We start from the raw sequence: 23,801 nt of genomic DNA, 5'->3' as shown, positions 1-23,801 counted from the left end.
AGGAATCTGAGAGTCATCTAGTCATAAAATCTTAGGGCCCTGACATTGTGACATTTTTCTTCATTTTAGAGATGAAGAAAGCATTTATTTATCAATGGCACCCAAATCATTTCTTAGAAAAGCCATAGAGCTTCGGTAATCCGTGTCGAGGGTAAAACAGAGGAGCCAGGCTAGCAAAATGGCACTGACAGGAGAGCATGACCTGGAGAAAACGCCTGAATAAGCTTTCACATCAACAAAAGGTGGGACATATGGGAAGTCAATGGAAAAAGTCAATGTCACTGGCCAATATGAAGAGAGTTCAATCCAGGAAACTGATACTAGTGTTTCAGTTTTGGGAGTGAATGTTCACATTCTGAGGAGATCAATCAGCTCATCCAAGAACAAGGACTCAGTGTTGTTTGCCCACGTTTTTCAATGCTTTCACCTGCAAAGGTGACTATGGACTACCAGTTATGAGTTTCTCCTACTACAACATCTCACTGTATCCTATAAATTTTGAAATTACCTTGAAGGAAAAAAAAAAGAAAGAAAGTAATATATTACCTAAAAGAAAAAAAAATCTAAAAATGCCTCATGCCATCATTACTTTATATTTGGACTTTTAAATTTTTATGTCGCAATTCAAATGATCCAATTTTGAATTCTCTGAATAACCTACAAACCAAAGAAACAAAGTTTCAGGGAAGGAAATAACCTAAGTTTACTCAAGGTTGTTATGTATCGCTTAGGCAATGGATACCTAAAAAAGGTAACATTTATTTCTGGGCATTTTATTTTTTAATGACATTAAGTGGCATAGTGTTTAAATTTTATTTTCTAATTGTTGGTGACATAAAGAAATACAAGAAATACATTTATATTGACCTTATATTTAGGAAAAGTATTAATTTTATCTACAAATTGTACTAATGCATAGTAGTATCATTGTTGTTACTATTTTTATTATTAATTGGATGTTGAATTTATCAAAAGCTTCAATTTCCAGTATTGAAATGAATTTTAATATTTTTCCTTTTCATTTGAAAACATTATTTTTTCTGGATTCTCTGAAAACATTTCTTTTATGATATTTCTATGTTCAGGAGAGAGAATATCTGTAATTCAAAATATATCCTTGTCAGATGTTAATATTAAAATTATGCAGAAAATAGATTCCCCCTTTTGGTCCTTTTTAATACAATGTTTTTTCACTATCATTCCAATTATATGTTTTTAATTTTTATTTCTTAAGTGTTTCTTAGCTTATTCAGAGATGCCCTTATTTCCAATGGATTATTTTACTAGCGAAACTTTTGAATTTGCATCTTAGGATCTAGCTTTGTTTTTTTTTGTCATGCAGTAAATAATGAGGCTAATCCTTGGCAAATTATTAAAACTTGCTTTGTGGCCCTGCATACAATAAATTTTTGGTCAATGTTTTCTGTAACTTTCAAAAGAATGCATGATCTGAAGTTGTTCAGTGCATTATTCTATATTTGTCATTTAATTATGTTTTAATTATGGTCTTCAATCTTCAGCATCCTTACCAAAATCTTATGTAATTACTCTATCAGTTTCTTGTAAAAGCATAGTAAAGTCTCAATACAATAATGGGTTAATCTAGTTTTAAATATTTCTATCATTTTTCTTTGTTCATTTTGAGGCAACATTGATAAGTGTATATAAATTTAAAATTATTATTTCTACCTGGTGCATAAATTGTTTTCATCCCAATGAATGTATCTCTTTATATCTACCAATGTTGTTTGATGAAATGTGTGTGTGTGTGTGTGTGTGTGTGTGTGTGTAGTTGCATGAATATGTCTACAGCAAGCATACATATTCAAGTACTTATTCGTTATGTTTTTCTGTATGTTTTCTTTCAAATTATTTTCCTCTATCACATTGATTTTACACCTCCTTAAACAATATTTAAATGATTTTTTTCTTATCTATTTTGACAATATGTATCTTTTGAGTATTTATGTGATTTTATTTCTTTTTTTTATTTTTTTTTCAACGTTTATTTATTTTTGGGACAGAGAGAGACAGAGCATGAACGGGGGAGGGGCAGAGAGAGAGGGAGACACAGAATTGGAAACAGGCTCCAGGCTCTGAGCCATCAGCCCAGAGCCCGATGCGGGGCTCAAACTCACGGACCGTGAGATCGTGACCTGGCTGAAGTCGGTCGCTTAACCGACTGCGCCACCCAGGCGCCCCTATGTGATTTTATTTCAACATAAATACTAATGTATACTTTCAGTTTACATCATTTTAATTTTCTTTCTATTTTATCCATTATTCTATATTTTTTTCTCTTATTTCTTGATTTTTTTTTTTTAAATTGCAAGACCTCTACCTAGCTACTAGAATTTTGTACACTACAACTTGTATCTTATTTTGCCTGTTTTGTGTTAAGAGACCATCTATGCATCAGCAGCAAATATGAGAAATTGTCATTCCAATTTTGAGTTTTACAAACTTCACAGGAATTTCTGGATTATTTTGGAATTACTATTGGTTACAAACGTCCCATTTTATTAGGATTATATTTTAGTTTTAAAATAGTCTTTCTAGGGGCACCTGTGTGGCTCAGTCAGTTCAGCATCTGACTCTTGGTTTTGGCTCAGGTAATGACGTCACACTTTGTGAGTTTGGTCCACTAGGACAGAGGAGGATGCTGCTTGGGATTCTCTGTCTCCCTCTCTCTCTACCCCTTGCTGTCACCCACTCTCAACTGTGTGCTTCTCTCTCTCAAAAATAAATAAACATGAAAACAATAAAATAGACTTCTAGAATCCTTGAAAATAGCTCCTATATGAAAATTTTATTTTCCCTATATTTTTTTACTGTAAAATATAATCCAGCAGGATAAAATCACCTGCAACAATTTGGCAAGTATACGATCTATTTTAAAGTGAACAAATATTTTCATGAACACAGTTAAGATCAAGAAATAGAAATGTAAACATTGCTGTCTTTAGTATTAAGTATCTCTATTACAATTGCCATTAGCTTGTTGGTTACATGTTCTTTTACTATTTTTATTAGTTAATCTAGAGGTTAGAGCATGCACTGTGGACATATAAAATCTATTACAAAATCGTAGTTTAACAATTTCTCAAATTTTAAGGATCCCAAATTTAAGGAGTTTAGAATATTTTAACTTTATGTGTCTTTATCACTTATGATCCCTTGTTGCCATGTGTATGATGCATATTTTAAACTCCAGAAAATGTTCTTTTGATTTCTATTCACTCATTGATAACTGAGTTTTTATGAATATATTTACTGATTGATTTTGTCTTGGAGGTTCCTTGTAACTTAAACTTACCAGTATAGTTATTTGCCTGTTTTTAACCAATATAATTCTGAGACTGTGTCTTACAGGATGGGATTTTCACATTTTGTTGTCCTAACTATGAGTTTTTCCTGTCTTTATTTCTGAGGGATATTTTTGGTAGAAAAAAGAATTCATGCCTGTCAGTTATTATTTTGCCACTGTTGGGAATTATCTTTTCATTGTTTTCTGGGTTTTATCTTTCTTGTGGAAAAATTAGCTTTTGGTATTATTCTTTTAAAGTTATCTTTTAGGGGTGCCTGGGTGGCTCAGTCTGTTAAGTGTCCAACTTCGGCTCAGGACATGATCTCATGGTCCATGAGTTCAAGCCCCGCATCAGGCTCTATGCTGACAGCTTAGAGCCTGGAGCCTGCTTCATTCTGTCTTCCTCTCTCTCTTTACCCTTCTCCCACTCACACTCTGTCTCTCAAAAGTGAATACAGGTTAAAAAAATTAAAAAAATATATATCTTTTAAAATATTTTTACTTTAAATTTTCTATTTTTTTTTTTTTTGGTAGTCACATATTCATATACAGTTCTAAGAAACACAGAGAGATGCTATGTACCCACTTTTCCCAACTAGGAACATCTTACAAAACTAGAGTACAGTATTGGGAATACAGATTCTTATTGTAGTTTTAATTCCTGCTTGCCTAATCTTCACTTCAGGTATGGCTAATCTTCTGTTACCAAGAACTGAGAGTCCACATTCAGTGGCTTTATCTTTTACAATCTAAAATTTCCCCTTGAAAGTTTAACATTTTTCTCATTAATTGTACTTTTATAACGAATGTTAAGAAAATAATTTTAGGATGCGTGCACCCACTTCTGACACAATGAATAGGGTTTAGTAAATAAATCATTATATATCTGTACCATAAAATTCCTTGCTGTTTTTGAAATGGTGATATAGACAAACACCTAACTATCTGAAGTGATCATCTTAAAATATTATCTATATATTATATAATATATTAATTACTGTTATATTCTAACATAATATGATTAAAATATAATACATTATATAATCTGTAAGTACTTCAGGATATACTTTTCATCCATTTTGTTCTTATCATATTTTCCAATTTTCTTGTGGTCCATGAACATGGTAAAAAGAGTTGTTCATTTATATATACACAAATACCTTCTCAGGAGGGCATTGATAACATAAGCAATGATTACTTTCGCACAGTATTGATTGGGCCTTATAAAAAAATAGGCAATGTTTCTCAGTAGTATAATTTTAGGACAAGCTTTAAAATGATTTAAAGTAGGTCTGGACAATATAGTTAGAGTCATTCTGGTTTACCAAAGACAATAAAGGGGAACAAATGACTCGGCTGGACCTAGACCCTAGACCTTTTCTATCTGGATTCACCTGTGACAAACTTTAAGGTGTTCCTCATGGAATTCATGCCTCCATGTAATCCCTTCCCCTTGAAGTCCGGATGTGACCTGTGATTCGCCTCTGAGAAACAGATATGGCAAAAATGATATATTATTCACCTGATTGTATTGCACTACATTATATTTTATAAGACTGATTGATAACAGACTTAGCAGATCTCTTCCTACTTGTTTGATGAAGTAAATGGGCTACATTAGGGAAGCCCACGGAGCAAGAACCGGGGGCAACATGTCAAGACTCCAGGTAATACTCAAGAGCTGAGGAAAATCCTGAAGCTCTGAGGTCTGTAGCTGAAAGTAATTAAATTCTTCCAATAACCAGGTCAGCTTAGACGCGATCTCAAGCCTCAGATAAGATCATGGTTCTGATGGACACCTTCATTCCAGTCTTGGGAGAGACCCTGCAAAGATCCGGCTAAGCCATGAACAGACATCTGACCTACAGAAACTCTGAGGTCATAAATAAGAGTTGTTTTAAGATGCTAAGTTTGTGTACTTTGCTATATAACAGAAAACAAACAAACAAAAAAAAAAACAAATGTATATCGCCTGCCAGACCTCTGCTTACTTTATGTGCCACAGCCACACTGGTCTCCCTTCAGAATCACAGTGCTCCTTTAGCCTGTTGCCATGCTACATCCGGACTCGCCACCCAGGTTCAAGCTCTTCTTAACTTCCCCCACTGTCCGTACTCCCTTCATACATAGATTCTCTTCATGTGGTTAAAACCTAACATCGTTTGGTACCAATATTACTCAATGGACACACACATGTCACTCCTGCAGGCCCTCCAAAGTAGACCAACAAGTGTCTTCTCTGTAATCTAGGCTCACAGCATCAATAGGACTGGAAAGTTCACAGTTTCCTCCTAATTTAATAACAGGGCTTCACCCAAAGCATCCAATATAATTCTATGATGGATATATGCACGAATGAGTTCATTTTTTGAGTAACATTTGGGATCTGGAGAAAATTCATTTTCAAGGATTCTCAAAAAAAATCTATTGGGTACTTAAAATAAAGCTTTATAAACTTATTTCCACTGAGCCCAAAAATAACACTGAGGGATTTTGAGGATTATATATAAAAATAATAGAAAGAGAGCTGCTTGTTTTTCTTCCATCTCAATGATAGGAAGGAAACAATTAACTTACCTGGCCAGGCTTTGAATTTTCACAGACAACAATATCATATTCCCTGGCAAGTTCAGGTGGATTGTCATTGACATCCAGAACTCTAATACCCACTGTCACATGGCTCAGCAAACCAGGATTGTCTGCAAAACACACAGGGATATATTTAGTATTTCTATGCACACTTTGGAGGCTTGGGTTAAAACAAATCTCCCTACTATTGTAGCTTGTCGCCATCTCCATATGCTGCAACAGGACTTTTGGCAAAAGACAACTTTATGATGGCACTCTTTGCGAGAACTCATTAACTTACAGAAAAATGAAAAATGAACACCAAGGCATGACATGCATGCTAAAATGATATTTTGTCATATCAAGGAAATTACATGTTATTCAGGAACTGGAGTGGGAGAAGTTGTCAGAATTCATTGTATGCTGTCAGAGTCTGAGGGATGAACAATTGGTTTCATCATTAATCTAAGAAAAGCATCGCAGTTGGTAAAAAAAATACATAATGTTTAAAAAGTTCAGGGTTTCAAATCTAAATAAACTTGGGGAAAATAAAAAGTACAATTTCTTTACACAAATGATAATTTTCTTCTTTTGTTTAAAGTGTATTTATTTATTTGAATGAGAGAGAGAAAGAGCATGGGCAGGAAAGGGGCAGAGAGAGAGAGGGAGACAGAGAGAGTATCTTAAGCAGGCTCTGCGCTTTGTGCAAAGTCCAACATGGGGCTCAATCTCATGATTCTGAGATCATGAGCCAAAATCAACAGTTGGACACTTAACCAACTGAGCCACCTGGTGCCCCAGGAAAATTTTCTTCGTATAGAAAAAATGCATGCAGTGTGTGATATTAAGTCATATTTTGGGAGAAATAAAGAATAATTTAAATCAGAACTTACCATAGAATTAATATATAACTCTGGTAGATATAACAATATTACAGTTAATACCCTAAAATATGTCTTAAACACATATTTTTAAAAAAATCTTCCCATTTTTTAGTAAGTTTATTAATTCTGAGATGGAAGAAAAAGACAAATTTTTGGTTTTATTTACATGTTAGAGCTATAAATGCAGGATTAATAATCAGAAAACTAAGTATATGTATTTTATTGCTGATATTTGTCATTACCTTTAAAAACTCCAAAATAAAAAAAAATAGACTAATACATGTAAAAAAGGACTACTAAAAAAGACAAAGTCTAGACATATTTATAAATTATCAAAGCAGAACATGAGAAGGCAGAAACTAACTATATTGGAAAAAAGGGGTTATGGATATACATATATAGAGAGGGAAGATACTGAAAATAGTAAGAACATGCATGGAATAAAAAGTGCCAGAATTAGCTTTAAAAGGAATAGAAAATTTGAGGAGGAGCACAATAACTAAATAAAATCAAATTTCATTTAAAAATAATTTTTCAGGGTACCTGTGTGGCTCAGTCAGTTAAGTATCCAACTCTTGATTTTGGCCCAGGTCATGATCTCATGGTTCCTGAGTTCAAGCCCCATGTCAGGCTCTGTGCTGACAGCAGAAAGCCTGCTTGGGATTCTCTCTCTTTCCCTTTCTCTATGCCCTTCCCCTGCCTGTGCTAGCTCGCTCTCTCTCTCTCTCTCTCTCTCTCTCTCAAAATGAATAAATAATCTTTAATAATAATAATAATAATATTACATTAACATTATTAACATAACAATAATTAACATTACTATATAATAATAATAATTATTATTATTATTTATTATTATTTCTGGGGATCTGAGTGGCTAAGCCTATTAAGCGTCCACCTCTTGATTTGGCTCAAGTCACGATCTCATGGTCTTGAGATCAAGTACTCTGTCAGGCTCCACACTAGGCATGGAGCCTCCTGAAGATTCTTTCTCTCCTTCTCCCTCTGCCCCCCACCCCCCCACTCCTCTCCCTCTGCCTTCTCTCCCTCTCTCTCTCTCTCTCAAAATAAAAATAAATTTTTTTCTAGGGGTGCCTGGGTGGCTCAGTCCATTAAACATCTGGCTCTTGATTTCGGCTCCGGTAATGATCTCAAGATATATGAGTTGACACACGGCACTGACAGCACAGAGCCTACTTCAGATTCTCTCTCATTCTCTCTCTGACCCTTGCCCCCTCTCAAAAATAAACAAGTGTTAAAAAATAATATTTTTTCTAAAGAGAAAAACATCATCTAGATTATTTTACCTAAAATTAAAGAAACAGGCAATTGCAGTCTTACACATCTCTTTCCAGGAAAACAGTAGAAGAAGGAAATACCCTAAAGCTTGTTTTCCATGGCTTGTGAAATGTTGGTATCAATCCCAGACACTCTCACTGATAAGAGAATTTAGGTGTAAACAGCCTAAACAAGACACTGGTGTGTAAAAATTATCTATCTATATAGATAGATAGATAGATAGATAGATATCTATCTATCTATATATAGATATATATCTGGCAATTTAGTTCCATGCTTGCTTAGTTTAGCATTAAAGGAAAGAAGAAACAAAGGAAGATGGAAGGAAGGAAGGAAGGAAGGAAGGAAGGAAGGAAGGAAGGAAAATGCAGAGGAAGAAATGAGGAAGGACATTTTAAAAAGCACAAAAATTACTCAAAAAGTTAATGAATTAAAAGAGGAACAAAAAAAAACCCCATAATCTCCTCAACACATATGGAAAAACCAAGATTTAGAACACAATATCCATGTATTGTAAACACAATGAAACAAACAAAACAAACAAATCACAACAAAAACAAAAAACAAAAACTCTCAGTGAACTAGAAACGGAAATGTGCCCTCTCCAACTGATTAAGGGTACATTAAACAAATAACAACAACAAAACAACAGCGTGCATTACTCTTAATGGTGAAAAACTAACTAGAATTAATTAACAAAGCTATAAGGAAACTAGAAATAAATCTAAATAAATGAAAGACCTATATGCAAACACTTTATTGAAGTGTTTTATTTAACTTATTTAGACTTCATTAAAGAAGATCTAAAGAAATGAAGAGCTATACCATGTGTGTGGTTAGAAAGACAAAAATAACACAAATAAAACCAACCTTTCCAAATTGATGTGCGTATTGGGGTGCCTGGGTGGCTCAGTTGGTTACGTGTGGACTTTTGGTTTTAGCTCAGGTCGTGATCTTAAGGTTCGTGGGATCAAGCCCCATGTCAGGCTCTGTGCTGATGGCATGGAGCCTGCTTGGGATCCTCTCTCCCTCTCTCTTGGCCCCTCCCCTGGTCTCTCTCTCAAAAGAGTATAAACTTTAACAAAAAGCAAATTGATGTGTATATTCAGTGTAACCTATTGGAAATCCCAATGTTCATAGAATTAAAAGCTGATCCTAAAATTTATAATTACTAAGATTATTCAGATTTGTATGGAGGAGAACAGTAAAGAATCCTTGCTCTACAATTTACGAGGCTTATTATATGATACCAGTGGCTACACTATTGTCACTATGTAAATATCTCTCTTACTTTCTAGATGTCGTATCTGATTTTTCTCTTGTATTCTTTTATTTCCCAACTAGGTACTTGTTCACCTTTTAAGAGAAGACCAAAGCAATCTGTTTTAGAAATCTGAGGCAAGAATAATTTTATTGGCTCTAATCATTAGTATCAGCAGCCTTAATTGTCCCTGCATAAATAGTTCTCTGCTCATTTTCCAAGAAGGCAGAATTAGAAGCAAGCTTAGTGTAGTTAGGGATAAAAAACAACTGGTTTGTAGGAGAGGATTCTGGAAAGACTACATCTTGAGAAAAGCCTACAACAAAAGAGTTGGGTGTCTGATTGTTTTCAGCCTTTGCCTTCTCACTGTCCCCACTCTGTCTGGCTCACGACGTCCTCTGGACTGGAATGGCCTTGCACTCACTCCATACCAGAGTCCAGGAAACTCCACTCTTCTAGACGGGAATGGACTCTATGTTTGCCAAATATTGCTTTATTAATTCAATGCATAATTACTATTCCTTTCCTTAATGGCGAAAAACATAGTGTTCAGCAGCAGACAAAGGACAGATTGTGTTCTGTGGGGAAGCTGAATGGATTCTAAGCTTAGTGTGGTTGGGACTAATGACCTGTGTGCCCTGCCATGCCACGGCAACCACAGGAGATACTGATGAAGAGATATGAGAAACAGAACATTGGAGTAAGCTTACTGTCATTACCGATGCAAATCGAATAACTATTTACTAAATGTCGGATGATTTGTAAAAACTGTGCCTTTAATTCCATATAATTAGAGGCTGGAAACACATGATGGTCTTGTAGCCACTTGTAGCCTACCTGCATACATTCTGGTATTTTCTGCTCAATAATAAAATTAGTTAATTCTAAATTAGCAAACTGGCAGGTGCCTTTGGGTTCCTCTTTCTTATTTCCCACGGCCCTTGAGTTAGTATGTTACCCTTCAAATGACAATAACTGTACCTATAAAATGTGTACATGTTCAAGTGTGCTAGAAGCATTTTTCTCTGGCAAAAATTAGATAATGTTCCTGAAGTTCTTAATGCAACGTTTCTGTTATTGCTATTATTACTTTTGTCTTCATGCTTTATTTCTAGAAATTGCTGTTTTTAATTGATGTATAATTGACATAGAATATTACATGAGTTTCAGGCGTACATCAAAGTGATTTGGCAATTATGTATATTACAAATTGCTCACCAGGATAATTGTAGTTACCATCTGTCATCATACAAAGTTATGATAATATTAGTGGTTACATTCCTCGGGCTTGAATTTTCACTCCTGCGACTTATTTTATAATTGGAAGTTTGTACTTTTTAATCCATTTCACCTATATCGCCTACCCACCCCACCCCGTACACCTTCTTCCTCTCTGGCAACCACCAGCTCTTTCTCTGTATTTAGGAGTCTGTGTCTGTTTTTGCTTGTTTCTTCAATTTTAAGTCTTGTGATGGCAGAGTAAATATACTGGAATCAGACGAATTTAAGTATGAATCCCCTTTTCCAGCACTCTCTAGGCACGTGAAATTTGTAAAGGTATTTATTATTTCTATACCTTGATTACTTAACCTGTTATCCGTTATTTGACTTCCCAAATTGTGTTTCTGAGAAACAATTAACAAAGTCATGTAAATTTTAGAACACTGATCCTGAGAGAGCAGACCGCACATCTGAATCCTTTCTGAAGATCACAAACAAAACAGAAACAAAACTTACAGCATGCTGGCCATCCTATACATTTGCATTCCAGCAGAAACTATAAAAAATCACCCATGCTTCATGTAATGCCAATATAAATGCAACTCCATGAGCGGAATGCCCTCCATGAAGATAGGGATTCAGTGAAAGTATTGGAGTAGGATATGTCAATGCAATTGCAAACTTGATACTATGATTTTTAGAGAATTTTCCAAGACTTGAGGAACAATCCATTCTATCCAGTGAGTTTATTTGAAAAGTCTGATACGTGCATGCCACTCTGATTAGTTCACTAATAGAATGGACCATCCTTTTGCATTTTTAAGGGGGTGAGCAATGAAAGGGTAATAAATTTTTCCTCATCAGATACAATCAGAATATGAAAGTGGTTCGTTAATCACAGCAAATCCGTTAACATACGACATCATTAATGAAAATCATATGTATATGTTTCAAATATTTGTATTAAAATATCTGAATATCTAATCATTCACCGATCTCTAAACTGTGAGGTACAGATAAGGTCTTATCTCTGAGCATAGGTCTGCTGCTTGGGGTTCAACTTCACCATTCTTGGAAGAAATCCCACTCACTGCAGCATTTATGGGCTCCGAATTTATTCCAAGTGAAGGAAGCACATGAAAATATGTTCAAAGAAGTTTTAAGCACAGCAGCATTATAATGAAACTCCCTGAAATTTTATAATAGTCTTATTTTTCTCCAAAATGACAACTCTTTGTTGTTGTTGTTATTGTTGTTGTTGTTAGTTAAAATCGCTTTTATCAAGTGTTAGGAAAACTTAAGCTTGAATTACACAAATCCTGATTCCATTATGCACATATCTGACATCACTTGGTATAATAATTTAAATAAATGAAACAATTACAAAGACAAGTTTATCAGGATTTGAAATAGAAATTCAGGAAGGAAACTTTGGATTTTGGCCAGGATATAGCAAATGATACCAGACTAACCTGCTTATATAGAGGCTATAGAACTGAAAATATAGAACTGAAAATAGACAGTGAAGAACTATGCTTCCTGAGAGAAGAGAGAGGCCTAAGCTCCCAAGGCCTCCTCTAGCTTTGATATTACATTCATCATAACCACATGGGATATAGTCCAGGGAGGAAAGGCTAGTTGTTTAGCATTCAAAAATCAATGAATATCATTCACCACACACACATAATTATTTCAATAGATGCAGAAAAGAGATAACAAAACATAACACCTGTATTTGATTTTAAGAAGGAAAAAAAAACACTCAGTAGATTAAGAAGAGAAGAGGTTTCCTCAACCTGAATAATTGTATAACAAAACCTACAATTGTCGTACTTATAAGGGAAAGATTGATTCTTTTTTAATGTTTTATTTATTTTTAAGACAGAGAGAGACAGAGCATGGGTGGGGAAGGGGCAGAGAGAGGGAGACACAGAATCCGAAACAGGCTCCAGGCTCTGAGCTGTCAGCACAGAGCCCCACGTGGGGCTCGAACTCACGAGCTGTGAGATCATGACCTAAGCCAAAGTCGGACGCTCAACCTACTGAGCTACCAGGACTCCCTGAAAGATGAATGTTTTAACTTAAGGATCAGAGAAAACGAAAAAAGGCAGGGATACATCCTGCAGCAATTCTCCTGAGAATCATGTGAAAGCAATTAGACAGAAAAAGAAATAAATGTTATGTCAATTGCAAAGTGAGAAACAAATCTATATTTCACAGATAAACATCCGTGTAGAAAAGACCAACTAATCTACAAAAAGCTACTGCCACTAGCTTATATTTATTTCTATAACAATTAAAATAAACATTTAAACAAATACCAAATTTATATAATGTGAAAAAATATAACCACATAAAATATTCTCTATATCTGCATGCTAAAACCTATAAATATTGGTCACATAAATTTAAAATACATAGAGGTGCCCTAGTGGCTCAGTCAGCTAAGCGTCTGACTCTGGCTCAGGTCATGATCTCATGGTCCGTGAGTTCAAGCCCAATACTGGGCTCTGTGCTGACAGCTCGGAGCCTGGAGGCTGCTTCAGATTCTGTGTCTCCCTCTCTCTCTGCCCCTCCCCTGCTCATGCTCATGCTCATGCTCATGCTCTGTCTCTCTCTCTCTCTCTCTCTCTCTCTCTCTCAAGAAATAAATAAACACTAAAAATTTTGCTTTTAAATAAAAAAATAACTTAGATAACTAGAAACATACATTATGTTCATAGATAAAAGGCTCAATAATTTTGAGATATCCATTCTCCTAAACTTGAACTACAGATTCAATGCAATATGAATAAAAATTCTAGCTTATATTGTTGAAGAATTGATAAGCTGATTCTGAAACTTACCTGAAAAAGAAAATGTCCTAAGTTAGCCCAAACAATTTTGAAAAAAGAAGAAAGATGCTGAACGTACTTTCTGATTTTAAGTGTTGCTAAATAGCCACAATAATCAAGACCATGGTATTAGCATAAGACTATATATGTGTGTGTGTGTTTTATATTACATTATATCATATCATATCATTATCTGCTGATATGATTAATGGTACATACAAAAGAGAGTCCAGAAATTAATCAAAACATTAATGGTCAGCTATTAGTGGACAAAATTAACAGATTATTTATTTTATTATTTTTTAATGTGTACTTTTGAGAGAGAGAGAGACTAAGCATGAGCAGGGGAGGAGCAGAGAGAGAGGGAGACACAGAATCTGAAGCCAGCTCCAGGCTCTGATCTGTCAGCACAGAACTCAACGTGAGGCTCGAACCCATAAACCATAAGATCATGACCTGAGCTGAAGTCAGACGCTTAACTGACTGAACCACACAGGCACCCTGACACAATTATTAAATAGAGAAATAAAAGCACTTATAACAAATAGTCGATCAAGTGGAAACTCATATTTGAAGTAAATTAAACTTGACCCTTACATCTTAGACTTTTATTTTTATTTTTATTTATTTTTGAGAGACAGAGAGGGTGTGCGTGAGCAGGGGAGAGGCAGGAGAGAGGGGGAGAGAGAAGGAATCCCAAGCAGTCTCTGTGCTGCCAGTGCAGAACCCAAAAGTGCAGAGTTCCAGGGGCTGGAACTCACTCACAAACTGTGAAATCATGGCCTGAGCCGAAAACAAGAGTCAGACATTTAACCAACTAAGCCACTCAGGCGCCCCAACCCTTACATCTTATCATACATATAAAATACTACTCAAAGTAAACCACCGAACAAAATATAAAACCTTAAATTTAAATATATAAGAACAGATAGGTTAATATTTTGTTACCTTGTGTTCAGTAAAGAATTCCCTAAAGTATGTTCAGATTCATAGAAAGATATTAAAACATCTTTTCTTAAATGTTTACAATTTCAAGTAACACACAAGCTGAGACTTTAGGACAGTTAATATAATTTTGGAACTGAATGCAAACATATTTTAGGGTGGAATTTGTCTGCATTAAACAAAATATTAAGTAAGAACTTTAGCTCATATATTAAAGAAGCATAATAAATTCTGGGTCAATCATATGTATTTATTATAAACATGTTAAACATTCTCTCTTTGAAAAACATTTGAGAATACTTCGAAGAATATATTATATGCTCCTGGTATGTGCACCAATTACATATATTGAGAAGATTTATATTTACAATAGGAAACATGTGCAGGATGTGTTATATCAGCAGTATAAATAATACATGAAGCTATAAAAACTGAAAACAATCAAAATGCATCGGACTTTTTAAGCACAGATTAAAAAAGATTTATTTTTTCATCATAGTAAAGATAAAAAAACAAAAACAAACAAACAAACAAAAAACTTTGGCTGTATTTCTTTACCTCGATGGATCTCATAGTAGCACTGATTAAAAAAAAAGTTAATATAATATTAACCCATTTATAATCTATAATATCCATGTACCAAAGATATAGTTATATACATAAATATGGAAATATAAATGTCCAAAACATATTTGGTAAAACTATAAAGAACAGAAAGGGATGAAATAATACAACATTTATTTATTTTTGGGACAGAGAGAGACAGAGCATGAACGGGGGAGGGGCAGAGAGAGAGGGAGACACAGAATCGGAAACAGGCTCCAGGCTCTGAGCCATCAGCCCAGAGCCTGACGCGGGGCTCGAACTCACGGACCGCGAGATCGTGACCTGGCTGAAGTCGGACGCTCAACCGACTGCGCCACCCAGGCGCCCCGGGATGAAATAATACAAAATTCAATATTGATGAGCTCTGGTTGGAATAAAGAAGGAGGTAATAGTGTATTTCAAGCTTATTGCTTTGAGGATGTAATAGTGTATTACAAGCTTATTGCTTTGAGGTAAGGGCTCTTAAATTGGTGTTCAATTTATTATTTAAACTGATTACATACTTGATATATCAATATATTTGATATATATTGTAATTCTAATTGGAAAACATTTGGTACAATTACTTAAATTTATTCAAATATTAACGGAGATAGATGTGTGTATACATAACGTACACATGCCCCACATATGTATACACATTTTCATTCATTATATCAAGTTATGTTTTAATTTCTAACTAAGGACAATTTTCATAGTTTAGTTATCAATGTCTCCCTAATGAGTTGTGAAATTTGTGCTTTTATAAAACTTTCTCTATTCCAAAGTCTTAGTGTGTTAACCAACATTTCAAGTTTCATTTTTGTCTTCTACATACTAGAATTACTTATTTTGATTCGTTGTGAGGTAGATAAGTTTACTTTCATTTCGCGAGCCAGATTCATAATTGTGTCTTCATCTGTTTGTTCAAGTGTCCATCCGTTCTCCCTACTGACTGGCATGCAACCCAGGCTTGTAGCACTTGACTGTGTGGTTCTTAGAAAATATAGCTTGTGTCAACACAGGTTTTAAGTTGCTCTGTGGTTTACTATGTCATTGATTGTTACTATATTTTGCTCTGTGTGCTTGAAAATTATATTTGTTCTTTAAATTTACTCATTGGCAGATAATCAAATATCAAGTGCTTTTATTTTGTTCCATGAAACACTTTTATAATTACTGCCTTTTTTGGTCTACTTCATAAAACATGTCTGAGAGAGGTCTATTAACTGTTTCCTATAAGATTATGTTTTATTTACTTTAAAGATAGTTTATTAGGCTCATAGAAGTTTCAAATTATTATATCACTCTGATGAACTATACTATACATCAGTATGGCAAGACCTTCTCATCATCACGATAGCTTTTTGTTTTAAAGTATATTTTGTTTAACACTAACAGTTCTAATACTAACAGTTTTGCCAGATTTCTTTTGCTTAGAATTATCTTTTTATTACTGTATTCTTTTATTTTAAAACTATCCACACCTTTATATTTCATATGAGCCTATTACAAGTACCATAAAGATGATTTTCTTACTTTGCTTCAGTATGTTTTGCTTTTTTTTAAAACAGGAGAGTTTATTATAATTATACCACTTTGGTTACTAATATATATTTTTACCACTTTATAGTGTGCTTCAAACTTGTCCTAATATTTTGTCTTTATCCCTTCTAATATTATCTTCCAGCATATGGTTTAAGGTTTTATCCTTGTTATGTCCTCTCTGTAATTTTAAATATGTATACTAAATTTCTTTTCTTTTTTAACTCAGAAATATTAACATGCTTGGGTATCTCTGGAAAATATAAGAACAATCAACATCTTTAGTCTTTTTCTAAATACTGTAATAACTTTTAAAAAAATTAAATGTTTATTTATTTTTGAGACAGAGAGCATGAATGGGGGAAGGGCAGAGAGCCAGAATCCAAAGCAGGCTCCAGGCTCTGAGCTGTCAGCACAGAGCCCAATGTGGGGCTCGAACCCATGGACTGTGAGATCACGACCTGAGCTGAAGTCGGACACTCAACTACTGAGCCACTACAGAACCCCAAGCAGGCTCCACAGTGACTGTGGAGCCCAACACAGGGCTCCATATCATCACCTGAGATCATGAGGTCATGACCTGAGCCAAAATAAAGAGTTGGACACTTAACCAACTGAGCCACCCAGGGAACGCCACCATTGTAATAACTTTTAAATGTTTCAGTTTGGATCAAGTTTCTCACAAGTTTATACCTGTAAGTAATGATGATAATGTTGAGAAGATGATGATGATTCTTACGGGTTTGTTAATCTATCAAATTTGACGTTTTGTTATTACAAAGAAAGGTGTGGTCATGTGTACCATTTTCTTTGTCATAATTCCTTATTGAATCTTAAACCGTCCTTTTGAGATAACTTTATTTCTTTTTAATAAATTCTTTAATAGCAGTGTAAACTTTCTCATGTTGGTTGTTTGAAATTTTTTCTGTATTACGCATTTTCCGTTTCTACTGTCACAGAGTTATTGAGGCCAAGGTGATCTAAAATGATTTGTAACAAGTATCATATACTCAATTTTCAAATGGGTATAACTTTCACATTTTCATCCCCCTGACCCAGAACTAAAGTGAAAACTGAAGATACACATTACCTCTATCCTGTAGTCAGCAGGGCGTGTGTGTGTATGTGTGTGTGTGTGTGTGTGTGTGTGTGTGTGTGTATCTATTTTGGGTCACTCATTTATGAGTGCCATGTTTTGGAACCTTACTTTATTTGGGAATATTTATCTTCCTTACAAGAGAGCTACATGGTATTATTTATTTAAAAGGGATATTCAAGTAGCTCTCTAGATAATAGATTAAAAGAGGCTAGGGTTAAGTGCAAAATACCATTCAGGAAGCTATTGGAGTATTCCAGCTGAGGGCTGATGCTTACTTGGACAGGGATGGGAAAGAGCAAAATGTGATGAAGTGGTTGACTTATGCATACTTTTTAAAGTATAGCTGATAGAAGTTTCTGGTGATTTGGATGTATAGCACGAGAGAAAAAGAGGAGTCAAATATGACACTGAGTGATTTCCATAAGCAATCTGGACTATAGCCATCACTATTGTGATAGTTAATTCCCTGGAGGAGTGGATTTAGAGAGAAATTGGATTTTGAGCAAAATATTTACTTGGAGCATTCTGAGTTTGAGATCTCCTAGAGGAGTTATTAAGCGTCTAATATGCATTTCAAGGGAAAAGTGGATGTGTATTTCCATTTGAGAGTCATCTACATGTAGGTGTTATGCAAATCCACTAGACTGAATGATATTACATGGGCAATAACTCCAGGTAAATCCGAGGTTTGAAAATCAGAATGCCGCACCATTCAATGAATGGAGAGATGAGGAGGAACTATGAAGCACACTGAGATAGAAGAACGAGCAAAGGCAGAAAAGCATCTGGAGAATGCTGAGTCCATAAGCCAAAGAAAGAGCCTGTGTCTTGAAACAGTTGTCAGTTGTACCAAATGTTGCCGCTTTGCTGAACAAATGGAGGAGAGAATTATACTTTATAGTTTGGAATATGGAGGACAGGTATAATTTTGATGAAGTCAGAGGCAAGTCTTTGTAGAGTGGATTTGAAAGAGCCTGGGAACAGAGAATTCAGGGTGTGAATCTAGGCAACCCTTTCAAGGAGTTTATCAGGAAAGGGAACACTAAAGTTGTATCTGGAGAGAAACACTAGATCGAGGTAGGTTTTCAGTTTTCAGTTTTTGTTTAAGTTTTATTTTCAGATAGAATATAAAGCCTATTTTTGAGGACAGAGGAATTATGTATCAGACAGGGGCAAATGAAGATGTGGAGAGGAAATAACTCACAGTGCATAGACTGAGGGTGAACAAGAAAGGTCAGGATTTCAGGCGTACATGGAGGGGTGGTCATAAGCCTGGAATGGAGTGTTCACTCCCAGTAACCTGAAGGGAGATAGATTTAAGGAAACTAAGGACCACAGTATTAGTTAGGTTGTTAGACATGATGGCAGGATGCTGTGGAAACCCTTTCTTGATTGTTATTATTGAATAAGAATTAGAGAAGCAAGATTACCTGAGGTATGCAAGGAACCTGGCAAAAGTTTTGGAAATTTGAGGAGCAAGGAGGACTACAAAATAAATATCTAGCACAGCTGTACAGAATTGTTTCAGTGATCCAATTTCCTTTGGAATGAAGAAATTTGTTCTAATGCTTCTAAAATTTGGTACTGATATGGGATAGTGCAATGTCTAAGAATTCAAATGTATCAACATTTGAATAGATGCAAGATGTAAGAATAGAATAGAATATATATCATAATTTCCTCACTAAAATTCTCCCCATGGGTAGAACTCAAGAGGTTTGAATGGAATTGCCTACAAGTAAAGATCAAAAATGGGCCTGGAAGGTCCTGAGCTAATGTGAATAACCCCACACATTTTGCCATAATTCATCTCCTTATGGGCACATATTATGTATTAAATACAATTTTTTAGAAAACAGTCAATGGTGGTTAGTTGAAACCTAATGGGAACAATATTTTTAATGGACATCTGAAGGGATAATTTATCTCTGGATGTGGATGAGGATGAGTGCAACCCAATTTAATGTAGCATTCATCCTGTTACCATATTGAAAGTTAGCATAGTACTCGGTGCTTGTTACTACAAATTGACAATAAAGCAAACATGAAATAAAAAGGAATGCAGAAAAGGGAAAAATATATCACAGAGAAATAAAGACAGGGACCCAATCAACATAACTCTGAAGCCTAATTTACCTGTGAAGTTTAAGGTATGTGGGCCGATACATTTCTTTTAAATCTTAGAATACATTGAATTAATTTTACATATTTTGTAGTTCTCTGTTCCATGGCAACAGGTAACTAATATGCAGACATATACATGCATAAACATATATTTCATGGAAGTATTTTATTGTATTACTTTGATCATTAGTTAAAGCAAACCAATTTGTTTGGTGTTCTTCCTTTTATGTGCTAAGGAAAAAGTGTCAAATAAGATCCTTTTGTGTGTTAGGTGAAATTACCAATACGAACACACTTGTGAAAGGCGAATTTCATATATCAAAATAAGCACACTGACAATAGCAAAATAATATGTAGAACCTCGAGAGACTTTAACCACCCACTCTTTAGTAATGGAATTTTGTATTGCTTCATGCTGCTGCTAACAAAATTTTATTTCAGATTAAAAAGCAACAAGGACGAATTAATAAAATCTAAATTTAACTTCCATCACCCAAAGTTACAATTGGATTAAATTTGAAATTTGTAGATCCTAATCTTTGAATATGTTTGCACAAAAATTAAAAAAAAAAACTAAAAAGATTGAATAAATACAGTAAAACGTTGGATTGTGAGTATACTTGTTCTGTGAGTATTCTGCAAGATGAGTAAACATTTCGAGTAAATTGTAACTTGATAAATGATCAATGTCTTGCAATATGAGTAGTACACGATGCTGAATATCACATGATCACAACTGAGCCAATGGCTCCTCTCTCTCTCTCTCTCTCTCTCCCTCCCTCCCTCCCTCCCTCCCTGCAGGATTGTGGGTGATTGTCTCCCATGTTCAGATGCTTGTTCTCAGGCCGCAGTGTTTGACACAAATCAGTGACTTTTCAGAACGCTGGAAGGAGCCCACAACTGGCACTAGTATATTTTTTGTCGCTTCGAAGCATCTATGGACAGTCCTTTGCTTCTCCATCCAAGAGTAAGCTGAGGAATGGAGCTTCTTCTAGGACTTCTTGTCCTAGTAAGTTGCTTCTTTCTAGGACAGGCTGCCTGCAGATATAGACCCTTTCTTCTGCTGCCTTATTGCCATTTACATTAAATACAGTATATGACAAAAAAGAGTTTATTAATAAAGTCAACATCCATGTGAGCATATACAATGGCCTCCATGAAGAAAAAGATTCCAGTGAGTAAATAGACAGCAGTGATTCCATTAGTAATCATGAAAGTTGTCCTACACAATAACCCTCTTCTCTTGTCTCACATCAGCCATGAAGGTTTTCAAAGGTAAGTGCAGGTTAATTTACTTATTTCTCTTTATATTTTGTATTTTCTTTTTTAAAATTTGTTTTAATGTTTATTTATTTTTGAGACAGAGTGTGAGCAGGAGAGGGACAGAGAAAGAGGGCGACACAGAATCCGAAGCAGGCTCCAGGCTATGAGCTGTCAGCACAGAGCCCAATGTGGGGCTGAAATTCAGACTGCGAGATCATGACCTGAGGGGAAGAGGGATGCTTAACCAACTGAGACACCCAGGCATCCCTATAGTTTGTATTTTCTTTATTATTTTGTATTATATTAGAGTATTATGATCATGTTTATATGAGTATTTTTGAGTTGTGGAATGAATCATCTGAGTTTCCATTATTTCTTATGGGGAATTGGCTTTGATATACAAGTGCTTTGGATTACAAGCATGTTTCTGGAACAAATTATGCTCGCAAACCAAGGTTTTACTGTAAACAGCATGTAAACTTTGGTTTCTGGACTGTTATGAACATAATTTGTTTAGAGAAATCAAACAGCTGAGGTGAATAGTGTAACAATGCAAAAAACAAACAACGTTATTGTTTTAACTTGTGAACTCTGGTAAGAGCGGAACCTTTTGGACTCATCAGAAGTATATATTACAGTAGCACATCCCTGGATTTTGCCAACAGCTATCAGCAAGGAATGAACAATAGGGGGTCCCATTTTGGTGTATTGATCAGATGAAATAAACCCTCATATTCAGGGCACAGAATAAGGACAAATAGGATATTTAAGGCAAAATGGGAAATATATATAGTTTAGTTACCACAATGAAGTGTTTGGCAATTCAAGTAGATCCAGAAATGAAGGACAAACAATATTCACGTATTTAATACAGCTTGATGTGTCAGGAAATATTCTTAATATTTGTGAATGGTATGATAAACAAAGATAAACTAGACCTGATCCCTAGATTTGAGATATTCACAATCTAGTAGAGGTGAAAAGTATTACAATAAAATATGATAAATGTTATACTTAAATCCAATAAGTGATAAGTGCTCTAGGAAGGCAGGCACCAAGTGAGAGCATAGGAGGAACTGTAAAATCTGCCTGAGAAGTTGAGCAAGGTTTCACAGATGCTGTGACATATGAACTAGTTCTTAAAAGTAAATAGATGTTTGTAAAGCAGAACAAAAGGGCAAGAAGGCATTGGCAGAGGAACGGATTATAAAATTATTGAAAGAACATGAGGATCTGTGATTAAAAGTGCCATAGACAATTTTTCTGAGAATGAAGCTGAGAACAGACAGGGCTGAGTTTTATAAAGAAAAGCCACACATGTTCTATGCAGCGTTAGTTTCTTAGGCACACAGGGCATGTGTATGTACTGATGCCTTTGGGATTAGCCCTAAATGGAGCTATGACATAAGTTAAATTGTGATTGGAAGGAAGCAATGTTTCTTAAAATCAATTTACATTAGAATTGCATAAGTCATGAGGGCACCTGGGTGGCTCAGTCAGCGGTGGTTGAGTGTCTCCTCTTGATTTCAGCTCATGTCATGATCCCAGGGCCCTGGGACAGAGCCCAAGGTGAGCATGGAACCTACTTAAGATTTCCTCTCTCTCTCCCTGTGCCTCTCCCCAGTGCTCCCTCTCTCTCTTTTTAAAATAAACTTTAAAAAAAAAAGAAAAAGAAAGAAAGAAAGAACCGCATAAACCAGTGGTTCTAGAATAAGCATGGGTGAAAACTACCTAGGGAGCCTAATAAAACCCTAGATACTGGACTACAATAAGTCTCTAATTCATGGTGTGCCCAGATAATTGGTCAGACGGTATTCTGTTTGTTTCTATGAGGGTGATTTTAAATTAACATTTACATTGGTAGACTTAAGTAAAGCTGATTGTTCTTCATAACGGGAGTCAGCCAGGCCTTATCCAATCAGTTAAAGACCTTTAAAGAAGGAAAGGCTGACCCTCCCTTGAATAAGAGAAAATTCTCTTGCCTGATTGCCTTTAAACTGAGGTAAAGACTATTCCTGGTTTTGGCTTTTAGACTTGACCTGGGACATTGGCTCTGAAGATTTTGGATATCCCAGCCTCCATAACTGCCAATTCCTTATAATAAATCTCCTTATTGGTTCTGAATCCTTCTGGTTTTGAATCCTACTGGTTCCGTTCCTCTATAGAACCCTGACTGATACAGGTACAGCTGGACACAGAAGGCAGGCTAACCTTTACTCATCCTTCATCTCAAAACTGAATTCATGCATTTTCCTTCTCTGTGAAACCTTTGCTAATTCCCCGAGAGAGCTTAAGCGACCATGACTTTATGTTTCCTAACCCCGAAAAACCTTATGGCCACAGTGATTATCCATAATGCAATTACATATTTATCTTGTCTTCTGCATGAGATTCTTGAATTCCTCAAAAGTGAAGTAGGGTCCTCAATGTCTTTAGCGCCTAACATATGACAAGCTTAGCAAGTATCATTTATTAATACATCTGGAGTGAGTTAATTAATATGTATTTTAGGATAGAAATGATAAATTAGACCATACCAGAGTACTAGAGTTCTTGTGAAGAAAGGAGAAAATGCAAGTGAAAATATGACCAAGAAAGCAGGGAGAGATCAGAAATGAAAAGTATTAGCTGGATTTTGCTATTAGTAAGTTAAGACCATAATACCAGGTTCTGAAGAGTAGTGGGGACAAAAATATGCATTATCTTGAGTTTAGGCATAAACAAGGAAATGTAGGAAAACAGTAGCTATTTAGTGGAGAAAAATATATTAAGAATGATTCATTGAGGGCCCACTACTGCCACTATTCTAATAGGGAGGCACATAAGGGGAAGAGTAGGCCATGGCATGCAAGTTTGAAACAATATT

The 23,801-nt window shown here is 35.3% G+C and overlaps 1 protein-coding gene across 5 annotated transcripts in view; it reads right to left on the bottom strand.

Annotated features, from left to right (window-relative positions):
- Positions 1-23,801, bottom strand: part of CDH18 (cadherin 18) — a 1,036,719-nt gene that overhangs the window by 34,897 nt on the left and 978,021 nt on the right. For all 5 annotated transcript variants that reach the window (XM_043600791.1, XM_043600792.1, XM_043600798.1 and 2 more), the window contains one exon: positions 5,885-6,006. In XM_043600791.1, coding sequence (XP_043456726.1) covers positions 5,885-6,006 — 122 coding nt within the window. The remainder of the gene's footprint in view (positions 1-5,884; positions 6,007-23,801) is intronic.

Source organism: Prionailurus bengalensis, chromosome A1 (assembly GCF_016509475.1).
Source record: "Prionailurus bengalensis isolate Pbe53 chromosome A1, Fcat_Pben_1.1_paternal_pri, whole genome shotgun sequence".
Taxonomy (NCBI): Eukaryota; Metazoa; Chordata; class Mammalia; order Carnivora; family Felidae; genus Prionailurus; species Prionailurus bengalensis.
The sequence above is the reverse complement of the archived record's forward strand: the minus strand, read 5'-3'. Positions and strand labels throughout refer to the sequence as shown.